This window comes from Perognathus longimembris, chromosome 1, assembly GCF_023159225.1.
Source record: "Perognathus longimembris pacificus isolate PPM17 chromosome 1, ASM2315922v1, whole genome shotgun sequence".
Lineage (NCBI taxonomy): Eukaryota > Metazoa > Chordata > Mammalia > Rodentia > Heteromyidae > Perognathus > Perognathus longimembris.
In genome coordinates this window covers 133,533,853-133,558,963 of record NC_063161.1, presented here as the reverse complement: position 1 = coordinate 133,558,963, position 25,111 = coordinate 133,533,853, and the positions used below count along the sequence as shown (strand labels likewise).

Here is a 25,111-nt window from a genome sequence, read left to right as displayed (position 1 = left end):
ATTTCTGCTTTCCAAGATGCCTGCCTTCTCTCCTGCAGGCCTCTGCCTCAGCTGCTTTGTCTGCCTGGTAAAAGCCCACCACTCCTGCCTTTCCCTGGACTGGTCAGCTCCTCCTAGCCCTTTTGATCTCCTTGGAGAGACACCTTCTTTCCCAGAAGCCTGGCTAGTATAGATGCTCTCCCCAACACCCAGCCAAGCCTCTCCACCAATCAGGGCCCTCTGCCACTAGACTGTGGGTATCTAACCATAAGCCTGTCCTTGCACCAGAGCAGGGCTTCCCAGAGCCGGGCTGAGCTTTTAGAGTTGTTTATCCTGGCCTAGGCCTGGTGCAGCAGGTGTTCAGCCAATGAACAATCAATCCTGGCACACACTGTGGAATTCCAGCACGTTCCTCTCCTAAGCCCTGCACAGGCCTTTGCTCTTGCCTGGCAAACAGATTTACAACAGCCAGGGTGCAGGGACTGAGTCAGATGAGGCCCCAGTGATGGCGAGGAGGGGCTCCATCTGGGCTGCGGATGATCACAGGGCTGGCGTGGGCATGGGGACTCTCCAAACACATTCAGGTGGGCCAGGAAGTGGGGATATCAAGGGCAGGGGCATCCCTAGGTGCTCAAAAGCCCTTTTTGTCCTTGTCTCCCCTGCATCTCCATGCCCACCGGCTCTATCCCAGACTTGCAAGCTGTAGAGTTCCTGAGATGGAAGACTCTCCTGCCATACGCCAGCAGTGGGAGCCTGGAAAGGTTGTCAAGAAACTCCCTCCCTTCATTTCAGGCGGCTCACAACTAACTTGAGATTCTTCAGGGCCAGGCTCCTTGCTGCACAGGAGGCTGTAAGGAGGAGGACTGTGGTCTGAGTGAAGTCCAGGCAGAATCATAAAACCATATTGGGGGGAAAAAAATACGTAAAAGCAAAAGGATTAGGAGACGTGGCTCTAGAGATAGAGTGCTTTCTGCTTGCCTAGCAAGCACTCAGTTCAAACTTCAGTACCACTAAAACAAGAATCTTCTTCAGATTCTGGGCTAAGTGGGGTTGGTAGGGTGGGAGCTTCCAGACCCCAGGTTCTGGCTGACGTCATTCAGAACCTGGACAGTTGCACAACCACTTCCATTTTCCTCTACCCTGGGCCGCACCAGTCAGTCCATGGCAGAAATGCAGCCCTACACCCACACCAGAAGAAAACATGCCACAATCACAGAGACTTCAGGGGAGGGGGGTCTCAACAAAGACTGAATGGAATTGAACACTTCAACTTGGAACTTAGCTGCTTCTAGTTTAGGGCATCTTCAAGTCATGGTGGTCTCTCTTCGCTTCCGAGCCCCCTGGGGTCCCTCCCGTCTCAAAACTCCAGCCTGTAGTCTCTGGCAGGTGGCTGGCCTTGCCAGTCTACACCGGCTCCTGCCTGCCAGGTCTACCAAGATGATTTCCTGTGCCAAGACACTAAGCCTAGTCTTTTCCACACCAAGACTCACCCCTCTTTTCATTTTTTTTGTTTGTTGATTTGTTATCTTCAAGTAGTTGTGCAAAGGGGGTTCAATCCAACATGTTAGTTACAAACACAATGTGTCTCCATCAATGTCACCCCCCTTCCAGCATTCTCCCCCATCTTTGCTGACCCCACCCATCCCCTCAAGTTACCTGGCTCCATTTCCATATATATACCTTGCATAGTGTGTGCCAGCCTTTCTCCATTTGTTTGTTCCCCTTGGCCCCTCCCTCCCCATCCCTGTCTCACACACACACACACACACACACACACACACACACACACACACACACTCCATCCCTCTGGACAATACATATTTCAGCTTCCTGGTATTCATTTTGTTAAGTTAGATGTTCAAAAGAGTTACAACTATTCCAGATAATACAAACAGACCTTGCACCCTAGAGAGACTATAATGGAAGTCACTGAAGCCCCTGGGAAGGGCAGCGCCCTTTCTGGGTCACCTGTCTTGTGAGCCACTACATCCTGAGAATCTCCTCTTCCCCATAGTCTGTGTGGGTACCTCGCTCTCTCTGCTGGCCCCTTCCTCCTGCAGCTGAGCCCCTCGCCTCAGAAGGACAGCTGGTGTGCCAGCTGCCTAGTTTGATCCCCACCCCTCCTTCCAAGCCAGTCCACAGCCCACCCTTGGTGGGGGAGGGGAAGGCAAAGATTCCAACAGATTGCAAATTGCATGTGTCAGACTTCCAGGTCCACTGGTCAGCAAGTTGGTTTTCCTAGTGGAGACTAATCTACTTAACAAAAATAGAACAAACAGTCAAGCAAAAATTAAGTACTGCTAGTTGTAGAGGCAAGCTTGCATCAGAAAGTGACCAGGCAAGAGGGAGTGGAGGTAGAGCCCTGGGAGGAGGCCTCTGATGATGTTCAGCATCACATCTTCAAAGCGTTCCTCATCTCCTACTTACCTGAAACTGGGCCACCGTACTACCACTAGTGGGTCCAGCCAGGGGCCCTCTGCTGACTATGCAGATTCGGTGTGGGTAGATTCGTTCTAAGCTAATCAGAAAGCTGGGGCCAGCACTTTACAAAGAGCTCATATTCTGAGCACTGTCTGGGGCTTACAAAGGGGAGGTCAGGTTGTCGTTTGGAATGAGAGCTTGAGCTGGACATATTTGGGGTGAGGCAGGTCTGCTGTCACCATGTGACCAGAGGCAAATTCTGCCCTCAGTCTTGTCATCCGTAAAATGAAGGTGGAGATGTAAGCTCCATCCTACAGGAGCTGAGACTTTATTAATGCAGGAGAATTCTGAGGGCCAGGGGAGTCTTTGATAATGCAACCACACTTGAGCAGAACTCAAAGTCAAGTGAAGCAGGGTGCTGGAGGCTCACACCCGGAGTTCTCGTTCCTCAGGATAGTGAGGTCTGAGAATCATATTTCAAAGCCAGGCCAGGCAGGAAAGTCCATGAGACTCCATTCTCCAGTTAACTACCCCAAAATCTAGAAGTAGAAGCTTGTCTCGAGTGGTAGAGCACCAGTCTTAAGCAAAAAAGCCAAATGAGAGCTTGAAGCCCTGAGTACAAGCCTCAGTGTGGGACACATACACACACACACACACACACACACACACACACACACACACACACACAAAATTGAGTGACGATGACCATCTTTGTTAGGTGGGTCACTCCATTAGGTGGTCACATCTCTGTTAAGGGACTTGGCCCAGGAGCCTGTTCCTCGGAAGTGGCCCAGGATATTTTGCATGTGAGCCTTTCTTCCAGCTACTTCTTCCCGTGCTTCCTCCTCCTGAGGAGAGAGAAAATGTGCTTACATTTGTGCTGACTCCTGTTCAGATGAACTCTAAGCTGTCCGTAAAAATTAATTGATTTCAGGAGGGTGCATTATTTTGTTGATGATGATGTTGCTATTTTTCTTGCCTTGAGGGAAAAAAAAAGATGTCTCCTTACAATATCACTTCCAACAACAATGCCCTTAACAAAGTCTTCTTGTTATTAGAATAATTAGAATAGCCTTCTCATTATACATTATTAGAAAGTATTCACTGAAAAGTCCAATGCAGCTGGGTGCTGGTGAATCATGCCTGTCATCCTACCTACTCAGGAGGCTGATACCTGAAGATCATGGTTTAAAGCCAGCCTGGGCAGGAAAGTCTGTGAGTCTCATCTTCAGTTAACTACTAAAACAGCCAGAAGTGGAGCTGTGGTTCACGTTGTAGCTAGCATACTAACCTTGAACAGAAAAGCTAAGGGACCGCTCTCAGGTCCTGAGTTCAAGCCCCAGGACCCGCACCAAAGATAAATAAATAAAATCCAAATGAAGTTATGATCATACACCCCAGGACTAACTTAGAAGTCATCTTTACATACTCTTGGACATACTGTATGCATAAGTTTTAGCCTTATGTGTGCTTTTCTCGTTCATTATTAGATAACGCTAGCTACTATAACAAAACAACCTCAGAATTTTAGTGGACAATTTATCAGAGTGGATGGCTCTGGCTGGCTCCTGGGCTTGCCGGTGACGTTTGCGCTCTAGGCTCCTCCGTCCTTGCTCTGAAACAGCAGCCAGTGGATCTGGCTGACAGGTGGGAAGGTAAGGATGCTGACCTTGTGATAGGTTGCCAGTACCTGGCCTAGAGTACTGTGTCACTCCTGCCCACTCGCCATTGGCTGTAACTATCACGTAGCCTCATCTCACAGAGAAGCTGGGATCTCGCTGTGTGCCAGAAGGAAAAGTGGAACCAGGGAACAGCTAGCCAGCATCTGGCACAAGCTTATATAACTTATAGAATACCATGGTCAAATCTGTGTACCTTAGCTCAAGCCATTCCTTAACTAAAATCCCTTCCGTGGCTCCCCCTGTGTTCAAAATTAAGCCCAATGTCCTTGATAAGACCTGGAAGGTTTGGCATTACATTCCTGCTCACCTCCTCAGTTATCACTCCAGACCCCCTGGCATTGCTTTACATGCTCTGACTTCCCAACCTCTTTCCTGCCCAGGACCTTTACGCACACTTAGGATGCCCCTCTTCCCAGTTTGTGATTTGATGTTTATTTCTGTAGTTGTTCTTGTTGGGGTTTTTTTTTTTCTTGTTTTTTTTACTGGTCCTAAGACTTGAATTCTGGGCCAGGGCACTGTTTCTGAGCTTTTGTGCTCAAGGCTAGCACTCTAGCACTTGAGCCACAGATCGACTTCCAGCTTTTTTGGTGATTTATTGGAGATCAGAGTCTCACAGACTTTTCTGCTAGCTTTGGACTGTGATCCTCAGATCTCAGTCTCCTGAGTTGCTAGGATTACAGGCATGAGCCACCAGCATCCAGTTTATAGTTATTATTTAATGTCTCTCCTCTGCCAGACTGCAAACTCCCTGCCATCTAGCTTTGCCCAGTCTTTAATCTAGCACATGCCTCGCACCAGCCTGGCAGATCAGAGGACTCAACCTCACTCATTGACTAGACGCCTGGGCTTTCATACTCCACCATGCATCTGCACCACAGTGCACTTCATTATTCCTCTGTTGCTGGGGCACTTATTCCCAAGGAGCCTGGCTCTGGGATTAGAACTGAAGGAAAGAAAGGGAGTTGGAGCCCACTTCCCCTAGCTCACCCTCACCATTCCCGGGATCCCTACCTTCTTCACAGCACCCAGCCTCTGCTTTGGGCGTCTCTTGCTGTGTGGGTGGCCACTGCTTGGCCCTTTGCGCTCGCTGATTATCGCTCGTCCGCCATTGCCGCAGAGGTGGCAGTGGGCACACACTTCCCCGCCCACTCCCGCTCTCAGCTCCCACAGCAAAGGCTACAGCTTATCAAAAGAACTTTCAGTGCAAGAGAACCTTTTAAATAGAAGGCAAAAACACGGCCTCTCCTCTAGCCCAGGAGGACACATAGGCACAAAGACTATTTCTCACCTTTGCAGAACACCAGGGTAGCTGTGCCCAATTATTTGCTCTGTCTCCTTGACATCCTGCTGTCTCTCTGGGACTCAGGACAAGCTTCTCCTTCAAGCCTGCAGGATGCACTCTGTCTGTGATAGACATCCTGACCCACAGTCTAACTGCCATGCTTCAAAAGGCCCTGTTAGCCCTCCTGTGCCCAAGGCTGTCCTGAGAGGAGGGCCCAGGGAGGCAGGGAGCACCCATCCTGCCAGCACCAGGGATGGATCCACTTCCGTCCTCTGGGCCTGACAAGGCCTTGTGTGTCAGGTGTTGAGGGCCTAAATGCCCCGCTGTGAGCTGTCGGAGCAGGTCTCTCTGTCCCTTCCCACAGCCAACATGAAATCCCTCAGGTGAGCACATCTCCCAAAGCAAACCCATGGTTCACAGGCAGACTGCACTCCAGTCATGTGCAGGAAGAAACCCTTCCGTGGTGTTTGGACCACCAGGCTGAAGTGGGCAGTGACCTCTAACCTCAGTGGTGACCTCTGACCTTGGCCAGCTCAGCCGCACTACGGCGTGCAAAGCTCACAGAAGCCCCAGGACTGTGGCTCCCAGCCTCTTGGCTATGCCAGATCTGTTCCCAGGCAGGACAGCCCTGGCCATCACTACTACCAGAGAAAGCTTCTCAACTCTTCAGCTAGATCTTGGGACTGCTTTGTTTGACCTGGCGCCACCCCATGTCTGGTCATGACATTGAAAACATCTCCAGACCCCCGTCAAGATCTCCAGATACAATATCAGCTGGCCCTGCCTACTGCCTACCCTGCATTGCCGGGCTCCCTCATTGCGTGCTGTCACCACAGCACCATGGGGTCGCTCTTCCTGTTCAACACTATAAACCCTTTCCTACTGAAGCCTGGCTCTTTCCTTAGGCTGGACCCTCTCCTGCCTACCACCCTCAGGCCTCAGCTCTCATGTTTCTTTCTGAGTGAAGTCTTAACTGACAACACAATTAAATCAGCCTTCTTCTCTCTTTCATTGTCCTCACAGCCTTCCACGCTGATGGAAGTTCTTTATTCACAGACGGATGGCATGGCTTTGTTCTCCCTTCTCAATCAAATGCAAACCTCTCCTAGAGCAGGAATCAGTACCAGGTCTTGTACCAGGTACAAGAGTACCTGGGCTGGGCGTGGTGGCACACACCTGGCATCTCAGCTAATCAGGAGGCAGAGAGCACAGGATCCCTGGAGCCTGAGTTTGGCATCAGCTTAATCAGTATAGTGAGACTTTGTCTCAGAAGTGAAAAAGGACCTGACACAGAGTAGATACATATTTGTATTGTGGTGCTGTCTTGTGTGTGTTGTCTTCTAATAGGGAGGGCAGCTACTAGACAGACACACTCTTTTCTTCTTTATGTTTGACACTGGTGCTGGGGCTTGAATTCAAGGCCTGGGCCCTGTCCCTTAGCCTTTTGACTTTGGGCTGGCACTGTACTATTTGAGCCACAGCTCCACTTCTGGCTTTTTGGTAGTTAATTGGAGATAAAAGTCTCACGGATGCAATGGGTAATGTGGTTCAAGAAGCACTGTATCCACAAGCTGATGCATTGAATATAACTCTCTTGTATAATTACCTCAAGATAATAATTTTTATTAAGAGCCTCACAGTATTTTTGCCCAGGCTGGCTGTAAAGCTGCTTCTTTGGAGCTCAGCCTCCACAAGGCACCAGCACCTGACTGGACACTTCACTGAAAACTCTGTTCGTGGGATGGGGAGAATAAGGGAGACAAACAGAGGGGAGGAGGCTGACAGGGTACATTGCCTGCAAGCATGCCTGGATGTATCACAATGCAGTTGCCCTTCTGTAACTAATGCATGCTAAGTACCTTCTTCATGGGCACATGGCCATGTCATGCCAATCCCATCAAGGTTGCCTTGGCTGGGTCTGTGGTCCCCTGTCCAGTTAGCAGTAACCAGAGTAGCAGAGGGGGCTTCATCTGTCAGACCCAATGGACTATCAGGTAACAAGGTGGCTTCACTGGGCTTTGAGGCCCTCTGGTTACAGAACCCCAGTAGAGCCAGTTACCCACTGTCTTCCCATTGACACCAGTCGCCAGAGTCACAGACACCCCTTCCTCCTAGGGCAAGAAGGACCCACAGTTGGTAGGGATGCTGGGGACTTGATCCATGGAAGATACTCTGGTTTATCCCTTTGCCAGCTCTTCCCAGAAGCTAGTGAGCTTCCTGGTGCCTTATCTCTTTTCATTTTTGCTCCTCGCTATTACAAGTGTTTAAATAAAAATGATTGCAGCCATTTACTGCGCACCTGTTATCTCAGCTATGCCATGTTAGGCCCGTAATTCAGAGATGATCAGGAACTCAGTGAGAGGAGACGAAATCCAGATCTATGGAACTCCAACTCTGGCCTCCCTTCTACTGCCTTGCCTGAGAGATGAAGGGGACCTGAGACTTGTTGGCAAAAAGTTGGTGTTGTCAGTAAAATAAAACTGGTTTTAGTAGCTGGGCACTGGTGGCTCAAGCCTGCAATCCTAGCAACTCAGGACGCTGAGACCTGAAGACTGTGTTTCAAAGCCAGCCTGGGCAGGAAAGGCTGTGCGACTTTTATCTTCAATTAGTCACTAGAAAACTAGAAGTGACACTATGACTCAAGTGGTAGGAGCTCAAGCCTTGAGCACAATAGCTCAGGGACAGCACTTGAGTTCAAGATCACACACACACACACACACACACACACACACACACACAAAAGAAAACCTAGATTGCTCCTTACCCTACCCCTTCTCCTCAGTCTCCTGTTGTTCCATCTAGGTTTGGACACCCTTCCATACACTTGCTATTTCACTCACAAAGACTCTGCACAATTTTTCACATTGTAAACCTAGTAGTCTTAAGAATTCTTCCAAGTGTGGCAAGACATTAGTGAATTCGGTGTAAAAAAAAAAAAAAAGGTCCTCTTTGTGGATGCTTGTATTCTTTCCACTCCTGGCTCCTGGCTAAGTGGTCCATTTGCATCCAAGTGAGCTTCTTAAAGGTGTTCTGCGATTTCCAATCATTTCTAGAAATCAAATCACACCTTCCCTTGAGGTGTCTTTGCAGGCTGGGGAAATACTTACCAGCACTGAATATAGAATTCTTGGGTGTCAGCTTCAGAGGGTGCTACTCACAGCTGTCTTCAGGACTTGAAAAGGTGTCAGAATGGCCTTGGGAGGTGTTTCTCCTTCGGAGTGCAGGTTTGGGTCTCCTTGCTCTGAGAGCCTCAGGGCCTCATACACTTTGGGGATTCACACAGAGATAAGAAATCTTCTGGGTTTTTTTTTTCCAGGAGCCATTTGGATATGTATAACATCATTCAAGGGCCATACAAAATGATCAATACAAAGCCTTGTGCCAGGGGCTCCCACCTATAATCCTAGCTACTTAGGGAGTTGAGATCTGAGGATCATGATTTGAAGCCAGTGCAGGCAGGAGAGGACATGAGAATCTCTTTTAACCAATTAATCACCAGAACGTTGGAGGTGGAATTGTGGCTCAAGTGGTAGAGCAGCAACTTTGAGGAAAAAGCTAAGGGACAACATACAGGCCTTGGGGGCCCTGAGTTCTAGCCCCACGCATTCTCTCTCTCTCTCGCTCGCTCGCTCGCTCTCTCTCGCTCTCGCTCTCTCTCTCGCTCTCTCTTTCTCAATACAGGCAGATGCCTCGGGCATCCAGCATCCAGGAGGAGCATATATTTCTGTCCCATCATGCACCAAATGATTTCTCAGGCAGGCCTTAGACTGCCCAAGGGCCAGATGTTCCTCACCTCTGGCAATGTTCTCTTGAGCTTTTCTCCCAAGAATGACTCAGAGTGGGATCGATGTGGTGGGAGTGCTGTGGAGGCTCTGTCCTGGTGGTGTGAGTATGTGGCTCTAAGAGAAAATCAAGAGGCCTTTCAAACAATTTCTTTTGCTAATTTTACAACCCCGGGGAAGATTAGGAGGAATTTTTCTGCGAGTCAGCCACAACCTGCTGGAGTGAAATAGCATGGGCATTTAGAATAAAGCTGGGATTTAAATCCCAGCCTCACCATGACCTTGTAGGAGTGCATTGCCTTGCTCAGCCTGTTTCTTGATGTGTAAGGTGGCTATCGTTCCCTTTCTGCCTAAGCTAATCATTGCCTTGCGTGGTGGTAGAATTCTCAGTGAACCACAAATAGGCAAAAAGAGATGACCTTCCCTCTAAGTTCTTGGTGTATTTAGCCAGCAAGACTTAGATGCACGAGATGGCACCATCTAATAAAGGATACTCAGCTGCCTATGACAGTAGTCAGGTCTTGCTAACTCTAGAAACTTAATTTTGTGCTACACCATAGCCCTGCTATAATTGGGGCTGATGTCACCATTCAGGAAAAGTAATCTTACAAAGCACTCTCAGTCCACAATCAGCAATGCTAACCTCCAACGCCCTTCTGGGTCTTAAGCCACGTGGCCTCAGCAAAGCCCCATACTCTTCTAGGGGTCACAGGGCCAGCCTCCAGTGCCTGACTCTGCCTCGCTCTTCCCTAAGGCCTGTCCCCTTGATAACAGAGGACACATGGGTGTTTGATAAACAGTCACAAGAATAATGATGATCTTATCATGGCTTTAATTCCCGTGTGATTGTTCCATTATTGATTTCTGTGTCACCTCACACACCAGATGAAGTCACAACTAATTTTTTTAAATAATAATTAGTTTGATTTTTTGCATCAGCCATGTAATGAGAGTCTATTTTTCTCTAGTATTAAATGATGACATTTTAGAGGTAATGATTCCAGTGAGCTCCATGGTGTTTGGGCTAACGTGGCATTTCTCTTTTCTTCTTGTCTGTTTGTTTTGCTTTGTGTTTAGGGTCAAGTTGTGTTCCGGAATGGGGAGAGAATGGGGACCATTAAATTTACTCAATTTCAAGGTAGGCTTCTCCATATTTATTCTTTCTTGTTGATGGCATTTGTAGTCAAGGATGTGGTGTTTGCTGTGATAAAAGACATCGACAAGAAATCCAAGTGTGACCTGAGATTCCAGAAGGCACAAGCAAGAGTCCATAGGAAATGCTTCTCGGGAACATATGAGAGCATGTGGTCAGGCCACTCCACCTGCCCACAGGACTGAGAGATTCAGGGCAAGAGGGAGGGCAGCAAGACAGCTGCAATATGTTAAGAAGCCTGGCTTTGTTGTTGGGTTGATTATGGAAGTTTTCCACAGACACTGACTTAGAGAGATCAGCATAGCTGTGACACCTTCGCCTAGCGCAAGCCATTATCCTGGTTCTCCTGAGCTTGTGTTAAGTCTGCTTACCCCATCCCCTGACTTCTCGCTGTCCTATTTTATAGAAGCTCACATAGACATTAGCTCATTTCAATCTATAAATACTTCAGTGTACATTTCTACTAGATCAGGGCTTTCTAAGACGCCATGGTCATACTGTGGCCATACCTGAAACTTCTCACAGTAACCCTGAGGACCCTTTCCCTCCCAGTCTAGCCTGTGTTCTTTCTCTGATCATTGCAAAGCTGCCTGCACAGTGGATGGTTTTGTGCTGATCCTTGCATAGATTTAGTGTGTTGCATTAGGTCAGGGATATATCAGAGTTCAGTCATCAGTCACGTGGTCCAAATTCCAGACAGGAGGGCTGTGCTGTATGTGCTGGCTCACTGTAAGCAGACCCCAGCGTCATCTTGGGAAAGCAAGGAATGAAAGCAACTTATTCGTATTCATTGAGACAAATCCCACCAGGCTCCGGATGAATGGGGGAAGTGTTTTCCAGCATTGTCACCTAGAATGCCGTTCTTGTAGGTTCACCCATTTGTCTTCCCTTGGCAGGTAATTGAAACGCATGTCAGTTTTCTTGGCATGCACAAAAGATGTCATTTTAGGCAAATGTAATTATTTTCCCATTTGTTAAGTCTTATTTCTTCATGGGTTGAACAAAGTAAGCATCCTGGCAAAGATACTTACTTTTTTTTTTTTTTGAATGATTGTAACTAAATTCTCTTGTCACATTTTCAGTTCTCAAATTATATCATTCTAGGAGACTATTTTATAAAATATGGATTGGCCTATCTTAGCTACCAGTGCATGCCAGGTTTATTGCCTTTTTCCCATGTGTTGGGTATGTAGACTCCAGTTCCTGTGGCTGTGGATTTAGGAGTCTCTGGCTATGTATAGCAAGCAGTGCAAAGAAATAGAGAGTCAGTGCTCCCCACACTGGAGTTTTCTGTAGCACATCAGGCAAGTGGCTTGCCCTCTCCGAGCCGTGATTGACTTCATCCTACCTCCCTTCTTAGAATGTGGAAAGAACAAAGCCAGATACCACCCATAGATACGCGCCTTGCGTTTTTGCCCAGTAAGTTGCGATTATAACAAGCACTTTGTCAAAGTTATGAGACAGTTCTGAAACAAGGCTAGCTTTTCTTGGTGCACTGACATCTGGGACCTTTTTGTTTATATCTGGGGTTGATAGCACCCCCACCCCAAATATATATACACACGCACACACACGCAACACACATTTATTGCTAATGCAGGATGTCAGATAGTGTAAGGCCTTAAAGATGAGTCATCTCATTACTTCATGGCAAAAATGGGGAAGCTGAGATGCAGGGAAGGGGAGTGTTTCCCAGGGATCAATGGCTGGTCAGAGGCAAGGCTGGGCCTGGCCTCCACTATATCCACATGGACACCCCCACACCTACACATGCTCCCCTTATCTCCCTCAAATCTGTGTCCAGCTCTTATTGACTGCCATCGCAGTGCCTTCAGATGCTACTGTTACCTCTTCATAGAATGGACGCTGGTCCTGGTGCCTGATAGAAGCATCAGATGTTCTTTTTTTTTTAAATCTATACATTTTTGTACAAAAGAGTTGCTATTTAGCAAAGCAATTTGTGAATGTATCTTGATCAATGTCACCCCTTTCAAAATTCCCCCTATCCCGGGAGGAGGGAGGGGGGTATGAGGGACAAGGTAACAAACAGTACAAGAAATATATCCAGTGACTAACGTATGAAACTGTAACCTCTCTGTACATCAGTTTGATAATAAAATTTTGAAAAAAAAATTCCCCCTATCCCTCCCCATCCACCCCGTTTCTCACTCTTCTTAATTTTGCAGAATATGCGTTAGATTCCTATTCTGCATTTTCCCCCACTTCTCTTCTTCGTTTGTCCACCTCTTTCTCCTTGGGCCCATCCCAACTCATCTTGAGTACCTACTTCCTGATGTTTATTTTCCTTAACTTTGATTTGGGCTTTCTAAGGAACTATACTATTTGAATCTGCTGTATTTCAGTTAACACATTTGTATGCACTTGCATACCACCTCAACACATTTGCTTATGAGTTTGTAAGCTAAATCTAGCTTTTACATATAAAGGCAAACCTGGCTCCTTTGTGTCTCTGGACCTGACTTACTTTACTGCATTGGGTGTTCTTTGGAGACTAAAAGAAGCCACTAGAATTCAGGGAATGTGTATATGCCAGCATAGCAGCTGATACTTGAAGTTCAGAGGGTTTCTGAGGTGCTTGGTCCATCGTGATAGAAAGCACTGGGTCACTTGGGCTAGCCTGGGCTAGCCAAGCTGGAACTGCTCCCAGATATCCTTTCATGTCAGAGGGGAAACTAAGGCCAAGATTGAGCCAGGCTCTGATCTCTGAGACCAGGCATTCATGCCTTCCCTCCTTATAAAGGGGCCAGTCCTGATTCTGTCTTCTAGAACCTTCCAGAAGGTTGATAGCCCTAAGGTTAAGGCCTCCACATGAAGAAACATGTGTTTTGTTTTGTTTTGATGTTTTTTTGTCCAGCCCTTCATACCCCCTCTGTCTCGTCTGCTTCTGTCTCCTTGGCTTCTGCTTCCCTCTCTTTCTCAGAGGGAACCCAGGAGCAGTGGGTCCCCTGGCCACGCTGACCCCAGAGGGCAGCAAGGCTCCCTGTCCAGAGCTGACCCTCAGCTCACACCCAAGCACTCGGGCTAGGAGCCTGGCCCTGCCCTCTCCCCCTGCAGACCTCCTGAGATACTCGCTGGCTCCTCATTTGTATGAAGTCCCAGGGCCTTCCCAATGCTTCTCCACAGTGGAGCAAGTATTTTGTAAGAAGCTGTACTCACTCCTTTGTAAAAATAAAACACAAAAAGGGTTGGGAATCGGAGGCAGCTGTAGGGAGAAGCCCACATGTGAACCAGAAAGCCATGGTCCTTCTCTACTCCTTGATTCTCAGGCTGTGGGATTGGTCGGCACCAGGCTCAGCTCCTGGCAGTAACATTGAGTGAATTGATTGGGAATCAAGAGAACTCAGTGTTGGTTATGGCTCCTGCTCACGTAGCAGTGAAATCCTGGGGAGAGTCACCTTGCTTCCTAAGCCTTCCTTCTCCCTTCTGGCGGGTGGTACGGCACCTGCCAACTTTGCCTTCCCCAGGCTGTGTTAGGGATAAGCAAGCTGGCTGCTGTTCATGCTTGCCAAATCTGTTAGTTTAAGTATGGACCCAAAACTAAGGATGCCTAGCTCATGGAAATATGGGGATCTTTCCATTTTCCCCGTGGTTACTGGTAACCTCGAGGCAGCACACCTAGCAATGTGCTGTTAAAGCACACTCACACTGGCCATTGGTCCAGGCTGCAAAAAAATGTTTTTGCTTTAATGGAGACTTTGGAGTGCCAGGTAAACAGAACTGCCCCACCCTTGGGGCTGGGGAGTTAAGAAGCCTACCTGCCCCTCAGCAGGGCCATCCCAGAGGGAGGTGTGGTGGGTGCCACTATTGACACACACACACCCCCGTTGTTCTCTGGGTGCTCAAGGATCCCAAAACAAGTCAAGCAGTGTCTCTCTAGGAGCCTCTGCACATCCCACCTGTGGGAGGAGCGGACCAGATGTCCAGGGAATTATTCCTGGGAAGCCCAGAGTTAACATCCCACCACCCTCATCATTCTCTGCTCCCAGAGGCCCACAAGAGCCCAAGTAGCCTTGAGCCCCAGCTACCCATAAAGACACCTACCTGATCAGTCATACCCAGTGTACAGACTCCCTTCTTTCCCTTTCCTGCCTCCCAGATTTCCCCCACCAAGGGAGTCTTAGGTTCATCACCCAAACACCTAATGAATATTCTTCCCTTTTTCTCTGGCCCCTGCTATTCTGGGGTGCTACCCAGGGCAGTAGGTAAGGCAGGCCACCTCTAGGTCCCCTACTTCTCCCTTAGCCACCACCACTGTTCCTGGAGCCATGTGTAATTGAGGGTGAATGCCAGAGAATTGGCTCCTCCTCCTCCTCCTCCTCTCATCCTCTTCCTCCTTCCTTAAGAGAAACAAGCAGTTACTGCTAAAGTCTAACCAGAGTTCTGCATCTGTGAGGGAAGGAAGAAGAGCAGAGCCATGATTAGAGTCTTGTTCTGTAGTTCTCAGAGAATGCCTGCAGCATCTGCTGCACCACACCGCCTGCCTTCATTAAGCCTGTTTGTGAGAATCTCAGAGTGATGGGGGCTGGGAGTTCATACCACTCAGAGAGATGTAAAGGATGCAGGCTGGAGTCCTGTGTCTCTGGCACCTGATTGTGAAGGATGGCGTCTTACATGGCTCTGGTGACAAAATTGTCATTCGGAACATACCTAGCAAACCAGAGGCTCCTCCCCATTGGCAATCATTAATTACCGCTCTGGCTTCAGGATAGCGGGCATGCTTCTCTTCGGGGCACATTTCCTGAGCATCTGCAGGGGGCTTCGCTGAGTCCTCTGGGAAAAGGCAAGTTGAATAAGATACAGTCCCTATCCCCCAGGGGGCTCCTAATCTCTCTGGCCAAACGCCAACACTGATAAAGCAGGAAGATAATTTACCAGAAGCCAGGAGAAAACTTCCATAGCTAGTTTGATCTTAGTTGGAGGCTCTCGCGGGGCTGGTTTCAAATGTCCTTTTCCGTTGCACCTTCTTCCACCCAGCCTCAGGTCTGGAAAGCCTGTCTTGCTGAAAGGCCTAATTAGGAGTGGAGATGTGTTCCCCCGAGCATCAGGTTTCTCAGCAGGGTTGTGGGTCAGCAGCAATGGAAACCACAGGTGAAAGCAGACTCTTTGGAACCAAGAGGCTGTCCCTAGTCTAGACACCACCCAGCCCTCATGACCTAGGGCATCCCTTCTAGGAAGCCCAAGGAAGACAGAAAACCAGAAATAAAGAATATGCCTTTTAAAGAGAGCACCACCTATTTTTTCACTTTGAGAAGGAGCCAAGATTATTCTTAGAAAATAATGCCCCCAGGACCTCTTATTACCCTGTTTTCTAATAGAGAGGGTCTGCTGGGACCCAGACATCTTATGTTTTCTAGAAGTTTCCAGGTGACTTAAAGGCCCCCATCAAGGCTGAGAACCACTGCAGCCCCTCCATGCAACCTGTAGCTGGAGAAAGTGAGGCACAGAGAAAGGGACCCACAGTGAGCCAGGGCCCTGCAACAGGGCCTGGGGACAAGGAGTCAGCCAGTGACAGGCTCAGTGCTGCAGCCTCTCCCCCTGAGAGTCTCCTACCTGCATCCTCTTTCCAGACTGCACACGGAGACCCTGGTCTGTGAACTCTGATCTGCCAGCTTGGGTCTAGATCTGGAGAAGCAGCTGGTGTTGACATGATTCAGCTCAAGGGTTGAAAGCTGAAAGCACTGGGAGCCTGTCTCCATGACCACCCAGATGGACAAATGTAAGAATAGAAGGGGAGCTGAGAGTTGTGTATGCCTGTCATCCCAGATTCTCAAGCTGAGACAGGAGGATCACAAGTTCAAAGCCAGCCTGTGCAACTTAATAAGACCCTGTCTTGAAACAAGATCAAAGTGGCCTGGGGACTTAGAGGGACTTAGACATTCCTCCTGCCTCAACTTCCCAGGTGCTGGAATTACAAGTGTATACGACCATGCTGAACACAGTTTACTTTTAAATCTTTGTCTCTCTAGCCCCCAGCACAGATCCTAACACAAAACAAGTACTCAAGAATTTTTGTCAAATGAGTGAATGAAACAATTAAGTAGGCAGCTTTGTATAGCTTCTCTTCAGCATCCATTATGTACATGGTCATCTCTGTCAAGAATATGGCAGGGCTGGGGGCCTGTGGCTCATGTCTGTACTTCTCATTACTCAGGAGGCTAAAATACAGAGGATCTCAGCTCAAGACCAGCCTGGACAGAAAAGTCTGTAAGGCTTCATCTTAAATTAACCAGCAAAAAAGTAAGAGTGAGCTGGGCACTGGTGGCTCACACCTATAATCCTAGCTACTCATGAGGCTGAGATCTGAGGATCACGGTTTGAAGCCAGTTCAGACAGAAAAGTTTGTGAGACTCTTATCTCCAATTAATCACCCAAACAGCTGGAAGTAGAGCTTTGGCCCACGTGGTAGAGTCTTGAGCAAAGAAGCTCAGGGACAGCACCAAGACTCTGAGTTCAAGCCCAAGTCTGGTACATGCGTGTGCGCACACACGTGCGCATGCCACACACACACATAAATAAGGCTGGAGATATGGCTCAAGCAATAGAATACCAGCCATACAATCAAGCCAAACATGCATAAGGCCTTGAGTTCAAACCCAGAACTGCCCAAAGTGATTACCAGTGTGGTAATCATTTTAACTTCCCCCACACACCCCCACCTATGGGGCTGCATTTGAGAGATTCTTTATGATGCAATATCTTGGCCTGGGCTAGCATATAGTAAGCATTCAATAAATGTGGCTAGATGACAAGCAGCCTGCTCTGCATCAGTGGTAAAAGTTCACAGTCTTCAGGACCAGGGGACCCACATTTAGGGCCCCATTTGCTTGTCCCCTAGCATGTGGTTCTGAGCAGTGACTGTGTGTGTGTGTGCGCGCGCGTGCACACACACGTGTGTAGTGAGTGCACACCACACCACAGTGCCACTTCCTGTTGGAGGACCTTCCCTTCTCAGCAGACTAGAGAAATGAGGCCTGTTCACACTTTACCATAAGCATTAAATGTGGAAGCTTCCAGGTTCTGCCTCCAGGGAGAAATGATGGTGATGATTATTTCGGTGCTATGGGATGGTAGCCGCAGCAGGGCGCGTGAGTCAGAAGGAGGGCCATGTAGCAGGGGGCACAGTGGGGAGGCAGCTAGGAAACTTCCTGACTCCTCATGGTCTATTCCCATCAGCCTGCATATTTTATGTGCTGCCTCCCCACGCCAAATAAATAAATCAGGACCACCTCCTCCGAGCTGCAGGGGCTGACTAAGGCATTGGTGGAGCTAAGGACTTCAAAAGCCCAAGGCAAGGATGCTGGAGCCCCTGGCAAGAGTGTGCTAATGTGACATTTAGGAGTCAGGTGACCCAGGCAGGTGACAGCTGCCTGCACAGTGTGGTGCCCCCTCCGCCCAATGGCAGGAGGTCTTTGGGAACAGAAGAAGTGACTTTGTACAGCCTTGGTCTCCTCATGGTGGAAGGAAGGCAGCAGCAATGTGACCTAGGGGACTCCTGCTCCATTTGCTGAGTGCTTATCAAGGCCCAGCTGTTCACCTGTGTTTCCATGGGGAAGAGTCTGCCTCGAGGCCAGAGCCAGGCTGCCTGCCATCTCCTTGGGCTCCTTGGAATTCTTTCATGAACTCTAGGCATCTTTGCTGGTTGGGGTCTGCAACTCGGGGACCCATTGCATCCTGTGAGGGAACCATAGGACCCCTCAACCTCTGTAGCTGTTATATTCAAGAGACACAGGTGGTGGCCCGCACAATGGGCAGATTGGCACAGAACTGTCACCTCACAGGGACCCCATCCTGACACTCCCTGTCGGGAAGAGCACAGGTTGTGAGAAATGCTCAGGGTTTGGAGCTAGACTCTGTCCCTGGTGCTGGGAGTGGGGTGGGGGCTGGGTAAAGCCACACCAATTCTGCTCCATCGGTGAGATGGAACTGAGATATCTACATCAGACCTTGGGGTGGGGGGAGTGGGGTGCCACTGAACAAGGGAATAAAGAGCCCAGATTGGACTCCCTGTATTAAGTCTGTTGTTGCTAAACAGAATACCCAATGTAAATTGCTTCATTTAAAAAAAAAAATTTTAAGTGGTTTGGTGCTGATGTCTGTTCAGCTCTGTCAAGTGTCTCATTCATGCCAGGGCAACATTCATCTTGCCCAAGGGTAATGTCCCTAGTGTCCTGCCCACCTTCCACCAGCCCCACTATCTTAGAGGCTCTGCAGCCTCATCCTTCCAGGCACTGGTGGCTCACGCTTGTAATCCAAGCTTCTCAGGAGGCTGAGATCTGAAGATTGCAGTTCAAAGCCAGCCTGGGAGCCAACTGGGGCAGGAAAGTACCCGAGACTTATCTCTAATTAATCACCCAAAAGCCAAAAATAGAACTGTGGCTCAAGTGGTAGAGAGCTAGCCTTGAACACAAAAGCTCAGGAACAGTGCCCAAGCCCTGAGTTCAAGGCCCATGACAAAAAGGAAGGAAGGAAGGAAGGAAGGAAGGAAGGAAGGAAGGAAGGAAGGAAGGAAGGAAGGAAGGAAGGAAGGAAGGAAAGAAGGAAGGAAAAGAGAAGGGAGGGAGGGAGGCAGGGAGGGAGGGAGGGAGGGAGGGAGGGAGGGAGGGAGGGAGGGAGGGAGGGAGGGAAACAGAAAAGAAAACACACTGAACATGTGTGCAAGGAACCAAAGACAGTGAGACACTGAGCTCCAAGGGCACACAGAGCCATGTGGCCTCAGAAAGATGCATTCCGATGCTGGTGTCCAAACGAGGAGCGCATGGTTCCTCCACTGGCTCCTCACCACATCATGCTAACGCACACTGGCCAGTCCTTGGGTCCACACTCATCAGAACCACTGTGGCCTTATAGATGTGGCCCAAGGAGGGGCCTGGGGAGGGGGGGGGTGCAAACAGAATGGAAGTGCTGGAAGAAGCCATTGGGGCTGCCAATGCAGGGATTCTCTGTCTGTAGCTTGAGACTGTGGCATTGTCCTGGGGCCGAAGGAACAGAAAGGATCCACGCAGTCCAGAGGGCAGAGCTGAGGGGGCTGTCACAGGAGACAGTTTAGCTCATTGACCAGAAAGAATGTGGGAACAGGAGAGTCTAGTTGGAGGCATGGGCTCTCCATCTTGGGGTACACAGGCCAGGATGGACCCCCAGCTGAGTAGATAGTATATGAGGGGCTTTCAGCCAGATTTGGTTAAAGGCTTTGTGATCTTAACTAGAGGGAGTAACAGAGGAGGAGAGCCTGCAAGAAAACAGGCAGGGACTCCCAAACTCTAAACCCATACTCCCATCTAATGGTCCACCATCTTGCTCTCCACAGACAGCAGGGAGGTGAAGGTGGGCGAGTACAACGCTGTGGCCGACACACTGGAGATCATCAATGACACCATCAGGTTCCAAGGTAAGGCAGGCAGGCTTCTCTGAGGAGGGTCACTCCCAGTCACTCCCAAGCCTGAACACTGTCAGATAATGTCAGAGGCCAGGGGATCATGGGGTGGAGGGCACATCCCTGCATGTATACTCGCATGTTACTCACGTGGGCCTGGCTCCCGGCACAGGCCACTGCTCACAGACATTGTTGAAACTAGCATGGACAGGGGGACTTCTCGTAAAGTATGGCCCAACTGAAGTTAGCTCTGTCTCCTCCCCTGGGAAAAAAAAAGTTTGATTGGATTGGCAGAATGTCCTCTCCACCTGCCGCTCTTCCAGGGAAACCTCTGTTCTGCTACAAAATTCCTCCTCAGCTTCTAGGATACGTCCAACAATACTTCCTCTATGCAGCTTGATTGACTCTCAGCAGAGTTGGCTTCCACAGTCTTTTGTCTCTGCCTCTTCCATGGCCATAGTCACTTTATATGGAAATTACTCCATGATGGGACCTCAAGCCCCTTTATGGATTTAATGTGATGAAATTCCTGGCATTAGCTAAGGATCCGGCACATGTTAGAGGGTTTGTGCTATTTGATGAAAAAAAAAATTCACGATTGATCAACTGAATGAATGGATGGGTGGATGGATGGATGGATTTGTAAATGGATGAGTAGATGGATGGGGGTGGGTGTAGGGATGGATGGTTGGATGGATGCAAGCATGCATGCATGGACATCCTAGTGTCTGGATGACAATGAATTAAGCTGCCACATCCGGAAACCCAGGTTCAGTTACCTGAATTCCACAAGGTCAGCAGAAGATGGGAAGCTGGCTTTCCGTGCCTACTGTTCCTTAAGGAGATCTATGGTTCCTTTGTTAGGCTTTATCATAACCTTACAAACCCAGTGGATCTGTGAGGTTCCGCTTTGAGAACATGATTTGTGAGTGCAGCCTCCACGCCCCACGTGAGGGACCATCACCAAATATACCCTGCCCATTACCTCACAGAAGAGAGAACCCTGGCAAGTAGGTGGGCAAGCCCTGTTACCTCCTTTGTACAGAAGGAAGTTGGCTCAGAATTCACAGCCTGTAAGAAACACAGCCTATTCCAACCACCAGAGTCCTGATCCCCAAGATAGGCCTGTCTGCTCTGATACTCAAAAGATAGGAAGATGAGGAAGTTACTGAATAAAGATTGGGGGTTTCAAAATTAAAGAAGAGAGGCTCAGGGTATAGCTCAGTGGAAGAGCACTTACCTAGTATGCACAATGCACTGATACACTAAAGAAAGAGGTGGGAAGAGAGAAAGGAAAGGAAGAAGGAGGACAAAAAGAAAAGAAAAAGAGGGCTGGGAATGTGGCTTAGTGGTAGAGTGCTTGCCTACCATGCACAAAGCCCTGGGTTCGGTTCCTCAGCACCACATAAACAGAAAAAGCTGGAAGTGGCGCTGTGGCTCAGGAAGTAGAGTGCTAGCCTTAGAACAAAAAGAAGCCAGTGACAGTGCTCAGGCCCTGAGTCCAAGCACCAGGACTGGCAAAAAAAAAAAAATAATAATTAATTAATTAATTTTTAAAAAGAAAAAATTAAAGGAAAGAGTCAAACACAAAATAAAAAAGATGCAAACCACCTTTTTGTTTTTAATTTTGTTTTTGCTTTTTAATGTGCTGGTCCTGGGGCTTGAGCTTGTGGCCTGGGCACTGTCCCCTGAGTTTTTGTTTCTTTGTTTGTTTTTTTGCTCAAGGCTAGCACTCTATCACTTGAGAACCACAGCTCCACTTACAGCATTTTTTTTTTTTTTTTGCTGGTTAACTAGAAATAAGAGTCTCACATACTTTCCTGCCCAGGCTGGCTTCAAACCGTAATCCTGAGTAGCTAGGATTACAGGTGTGAGCCACTGGTTACCTGGCTGCAAACCACCTTTGTTTAAAGGAAAACTACAGTTTCCTATGGTCCCCATTGCTCACAGATCGGCACCTTGCTCCATACCATGGATTCAAGACATCCACAGAGGGCCTCTCCCACCTCTCTGTGTCCCTCACAAACCCCCTGCTGCTTATGATTCCTCCATAGCTAGATGACACCATTGCGCCCTGACTGTGCTATGCCCTCTGCCACAGTACCCTTTCCTCACCTTCCTGGTGATGGTCTCCCTCTCTACTCATCCTCCAAGGCTTGCCTCCGGCTCATCACTTTCTGGATGCTCTCTTGGCTGGTAGGGGGATGGAGGGTAGAGTCTCACGCTGCCCCATGCAAGGTGGGTGCCTGGTATTGGCATATCACCTGAGCATGTGGTCAGAAGGAGGCACTTGGGTTGAGATTAGAGTGCAGGCTTGAGTTAGGTAGCTCTGATCAAAGCCCTGCCAACAACGTGCCCTGTACTGGCGCTAAAAGTCACTTAACTCCTAGAGAACTTCAGCCTCTGTGAGCTTGTTGGGGAGACAAGCGAGCAATCTCTATGTAGGCCTATATCTGCATAGGAAAAGCTGCATTTGTAGCATCCTATGATTGTATATTGCTATTCCCTCTTTCTCTGGCTAGAGGGGACATTCCCTGAGGGCAGGGCCTGGGTGTTTGCATTATTGATGCCCAGCCCTGGGCCCAACAGGCAGAAGGTGATGTTTGGTGGTGATGAGTGGGTGGGCCAGGAGTGGTTGAACTGGGGAAAGTGAGGAAGACAATTGGGCTGCAGTAGCTAACACATCTCATCAGCCATTATCATGACATCTTAATATTGATGGAAGAAGAAGAAGATGGGGTTGATTTTCTAGTTTTTTCTAAACAATGAGCCCCAAACTCATATTACCTTTGTCCCAAACCTCAGCCCCATTGCTCAGTCTCCCCGGCCTTGACCCCCAACCTCCAGAACTGCTTGTGCATTTAGGAGCCAGAGACCCCTGATCCAGCCTCAGGCAGAGGTGATAGGCAGTTGGAAAGTGAGGAAGTTTCTAGATGTTGAGTGTTTACATCTGGAAGCAAGAAATATTCCCACCTATTTGTATCTGTCCTTGAAACCTCTTATTGTAAGAGTTGCTCTCCGTTAAATGGCTCAAGGTTCTCTTTACTATCCCAATCGTTTCCCTATACTTCTTAGACAGCCCAAACTTTTTAGCCAATGAACATTTCCAAATAAATAGGAACTTGCAAGCAGAGGTTTTTTAAACACAGGGCATTCTCCATCCTTTCTTCCACTTCCGCCCATTCCCTGGCTTGTCTCCTGGGGCCGGAAGCAGACCCCACACCACAGTACTACAGAGTCACCATAACCCCACGCAGGAACGTCCAGTCTTGGTCATTCTCCTGCACCCAGCACATTCCATATAATTCCATATATCACCTACAGGAGGGAAAGTCTTCAAGTATCACGATTCTACCTGAAATAGCAGCTAAGAGAAAGCAGCCTGCATCCTAAGCCAGCCAACCTAAAAGAAAAACAAAGTAGAATAACTTTGTAACCTGGAGGGAAAGGCATTTGCTCAGAGACCCACAGCCTCCCCCTTCCCCACCCCTGGGGTCCCAATGCCCTTCATTGAGTGAGCCAGGCTGCTCTGCAGGACCTGAAAGACTCCCATAGCTTCAGTCCGCCCAGCACCTCAGGAAGGGAGGTAGCTTCTGCCTCCCACGGTTAGCAAGTCTCATGGAAACAGAAAACCAAAGAGCTTTAGTAACAGAATGACCTTGAGGCCAGAAGCACCTATGTGTCTGCTCTGTTGAGGAGTGATCTCATTTATCATGTATGGCTGGCACTGAGTCCTTGAGACCAAACCCAGTTTCTCACCCCCAGTGGGGCCCAGTACACCCTGCCTACCCCACCCAGCTTTGTGCCCTCCCAGCTGTTGTTACCTTCGAGGCTGAATGATGATAGGTTTTCAAAGGTATAATTAGACCGAATCAAATTCTGGTCTCCTAATGGCTATTAAATGCATCATGAATCCCTTATTGATTCTATTTGAGAAAGAAGGAAGTCTTGGCTCAGCCTCCCTGCTGGGCAGACTGGCCAACCAGTGAATTAGCCCATCCTGTGGATAGATTAGTTGTACCTTGTGTGGGGTTGTGGCAGGGGTCGGGCAATGTCAAAGATGCAGAGGCAAAGCTCTCCTTGGAGAATGACCACGGCCCGGATTCCATGATGTCTTTTCTTTCATCTTATAGGATCCGAACCGCCAAAGGACAAGACCATCATTCTGGAGCAGCTACGCAAGATCTCCCTACCTCTCTATAGTGTCCTCTCCGTCCTCACCATTCTCGGCATGATCATGGCCAGTGCTTTTCTCTTCTTCAACATCAAGAATCGGAACCAGAAGTAAGCACTCATCCCCCAGCTCCCTGCCGGATGGAGCTCAGAATCCGTGCGGGATCATCCTGTAAAGGACTCCTGTGCAGGGGCAGTTTCCTGAGTGGCTCGTTCAGTTGCTAGGATGATTTAGGTGTTCTGAGCATGCACATATGCACACACACACACACACACACACACACACACACACACACACACACAGATGAAGGGCTCCTGGTTGCACAGGACTCTCTGATCAGCCAAGCTAAGAAAGGGCTAGATTAAACAAAATGGAATTATTCAAGTCCACAGTCCTTCCCAGAACTCTGGACATGCCTAGCATAAGTGGTAGTCCAGGAGCAAAGTTGCAGAAGGCAGAATCCACAGCTTTTTAGCCCCACCCAGCCCCTGTGGAAATCTCCTGTAGTGACAGGACTCCTATTGGAATGGCAACATGGCTGGATGTTGGGGTCCATCTTTCTCGCCTTGATGGAAGAGGCTTGATGCACCTCCCCCAGTCCTGGGGAATGCGGCCCTGCTACCCCCTCTAGATTGGAATCCAGAGAAACCGGTTGGGCCAACAGCTGTCCAACCTGCCAGCCAGCTGGGCGCCCACCAACCCTGCCCGGTTCGGTGCGCTCAAGTGACCTTAGCCCTTGGGGGTCAGGTGACAGCTCTTGGCCTATCGGAATCCTGGCCAACCCCCTTCCTTTGGAACCATCTCCCCTTGTCCTTCTCTCAATAAAGTTAGTTCGCTCTCAGAAGCCAACTCCGTGGTCTATGTACGCTAGCTCCCAGGGAAGGATAGCGGCCACATTACCACGTAGGTCACGCGCACGCCAGGCCGGACCGAACCCCCACGTCTCACTCTAATTTACCTGCTGGTCGGGAGTTGGGGGAGAGGATGTTACGGAGGGCAGGAAGAGAGAAAAAAAAGAGTCCGAGCCAGGAGGGGAGAAAAAAAAAACCAACAGCTGCCCAGGAAGGCCCTCCATTAATCAGCTCCCAATCACACTGGCTCTCAGTTATATAAGAACCCCAAAGCTCCAAGCCAGAGGACCACTGCATGCCTCAGGGCCTGCCTGTTTGGCTTCTTCTTGATCTTTTTTTTTTTTAATCTCAGCATCTTCCCTCTGCTCTCCCAAGGAGAGACCCCACTGTGAGTTA

At 48.9% G+C, this 25,111-nt stretch overlaps 1 protein-coding gene across 1 annotated transcript in view; it reads left to right on the top strand.

The window, feature by feature from the left end:
* The window catches only part of Gabbr2 (gamma-aminobutyric acid type B receptor subunit 2), a 324,986-nt gene that overhangs the window by 238,728 nt on the left and 61,147 nt on the right, over positions 1-25,111 (top strand). The window contains exons 8-10 of the mRNA XM_048337731.1: positions 10,224-10,284; positions 19,625-19,705; positions 23,824-23,974. Coding sequence (XP_048193688.1) covers positions 10,224-10,284; positions 19,625-19,705; positions 23,824-23,974 — 293 coding nt within the window. The remainder of the gene's footprint in view (positions 1-10,223; positions 10,285-19,624; positions 19,706-23,823; positions 23,975-25,111) is intronic.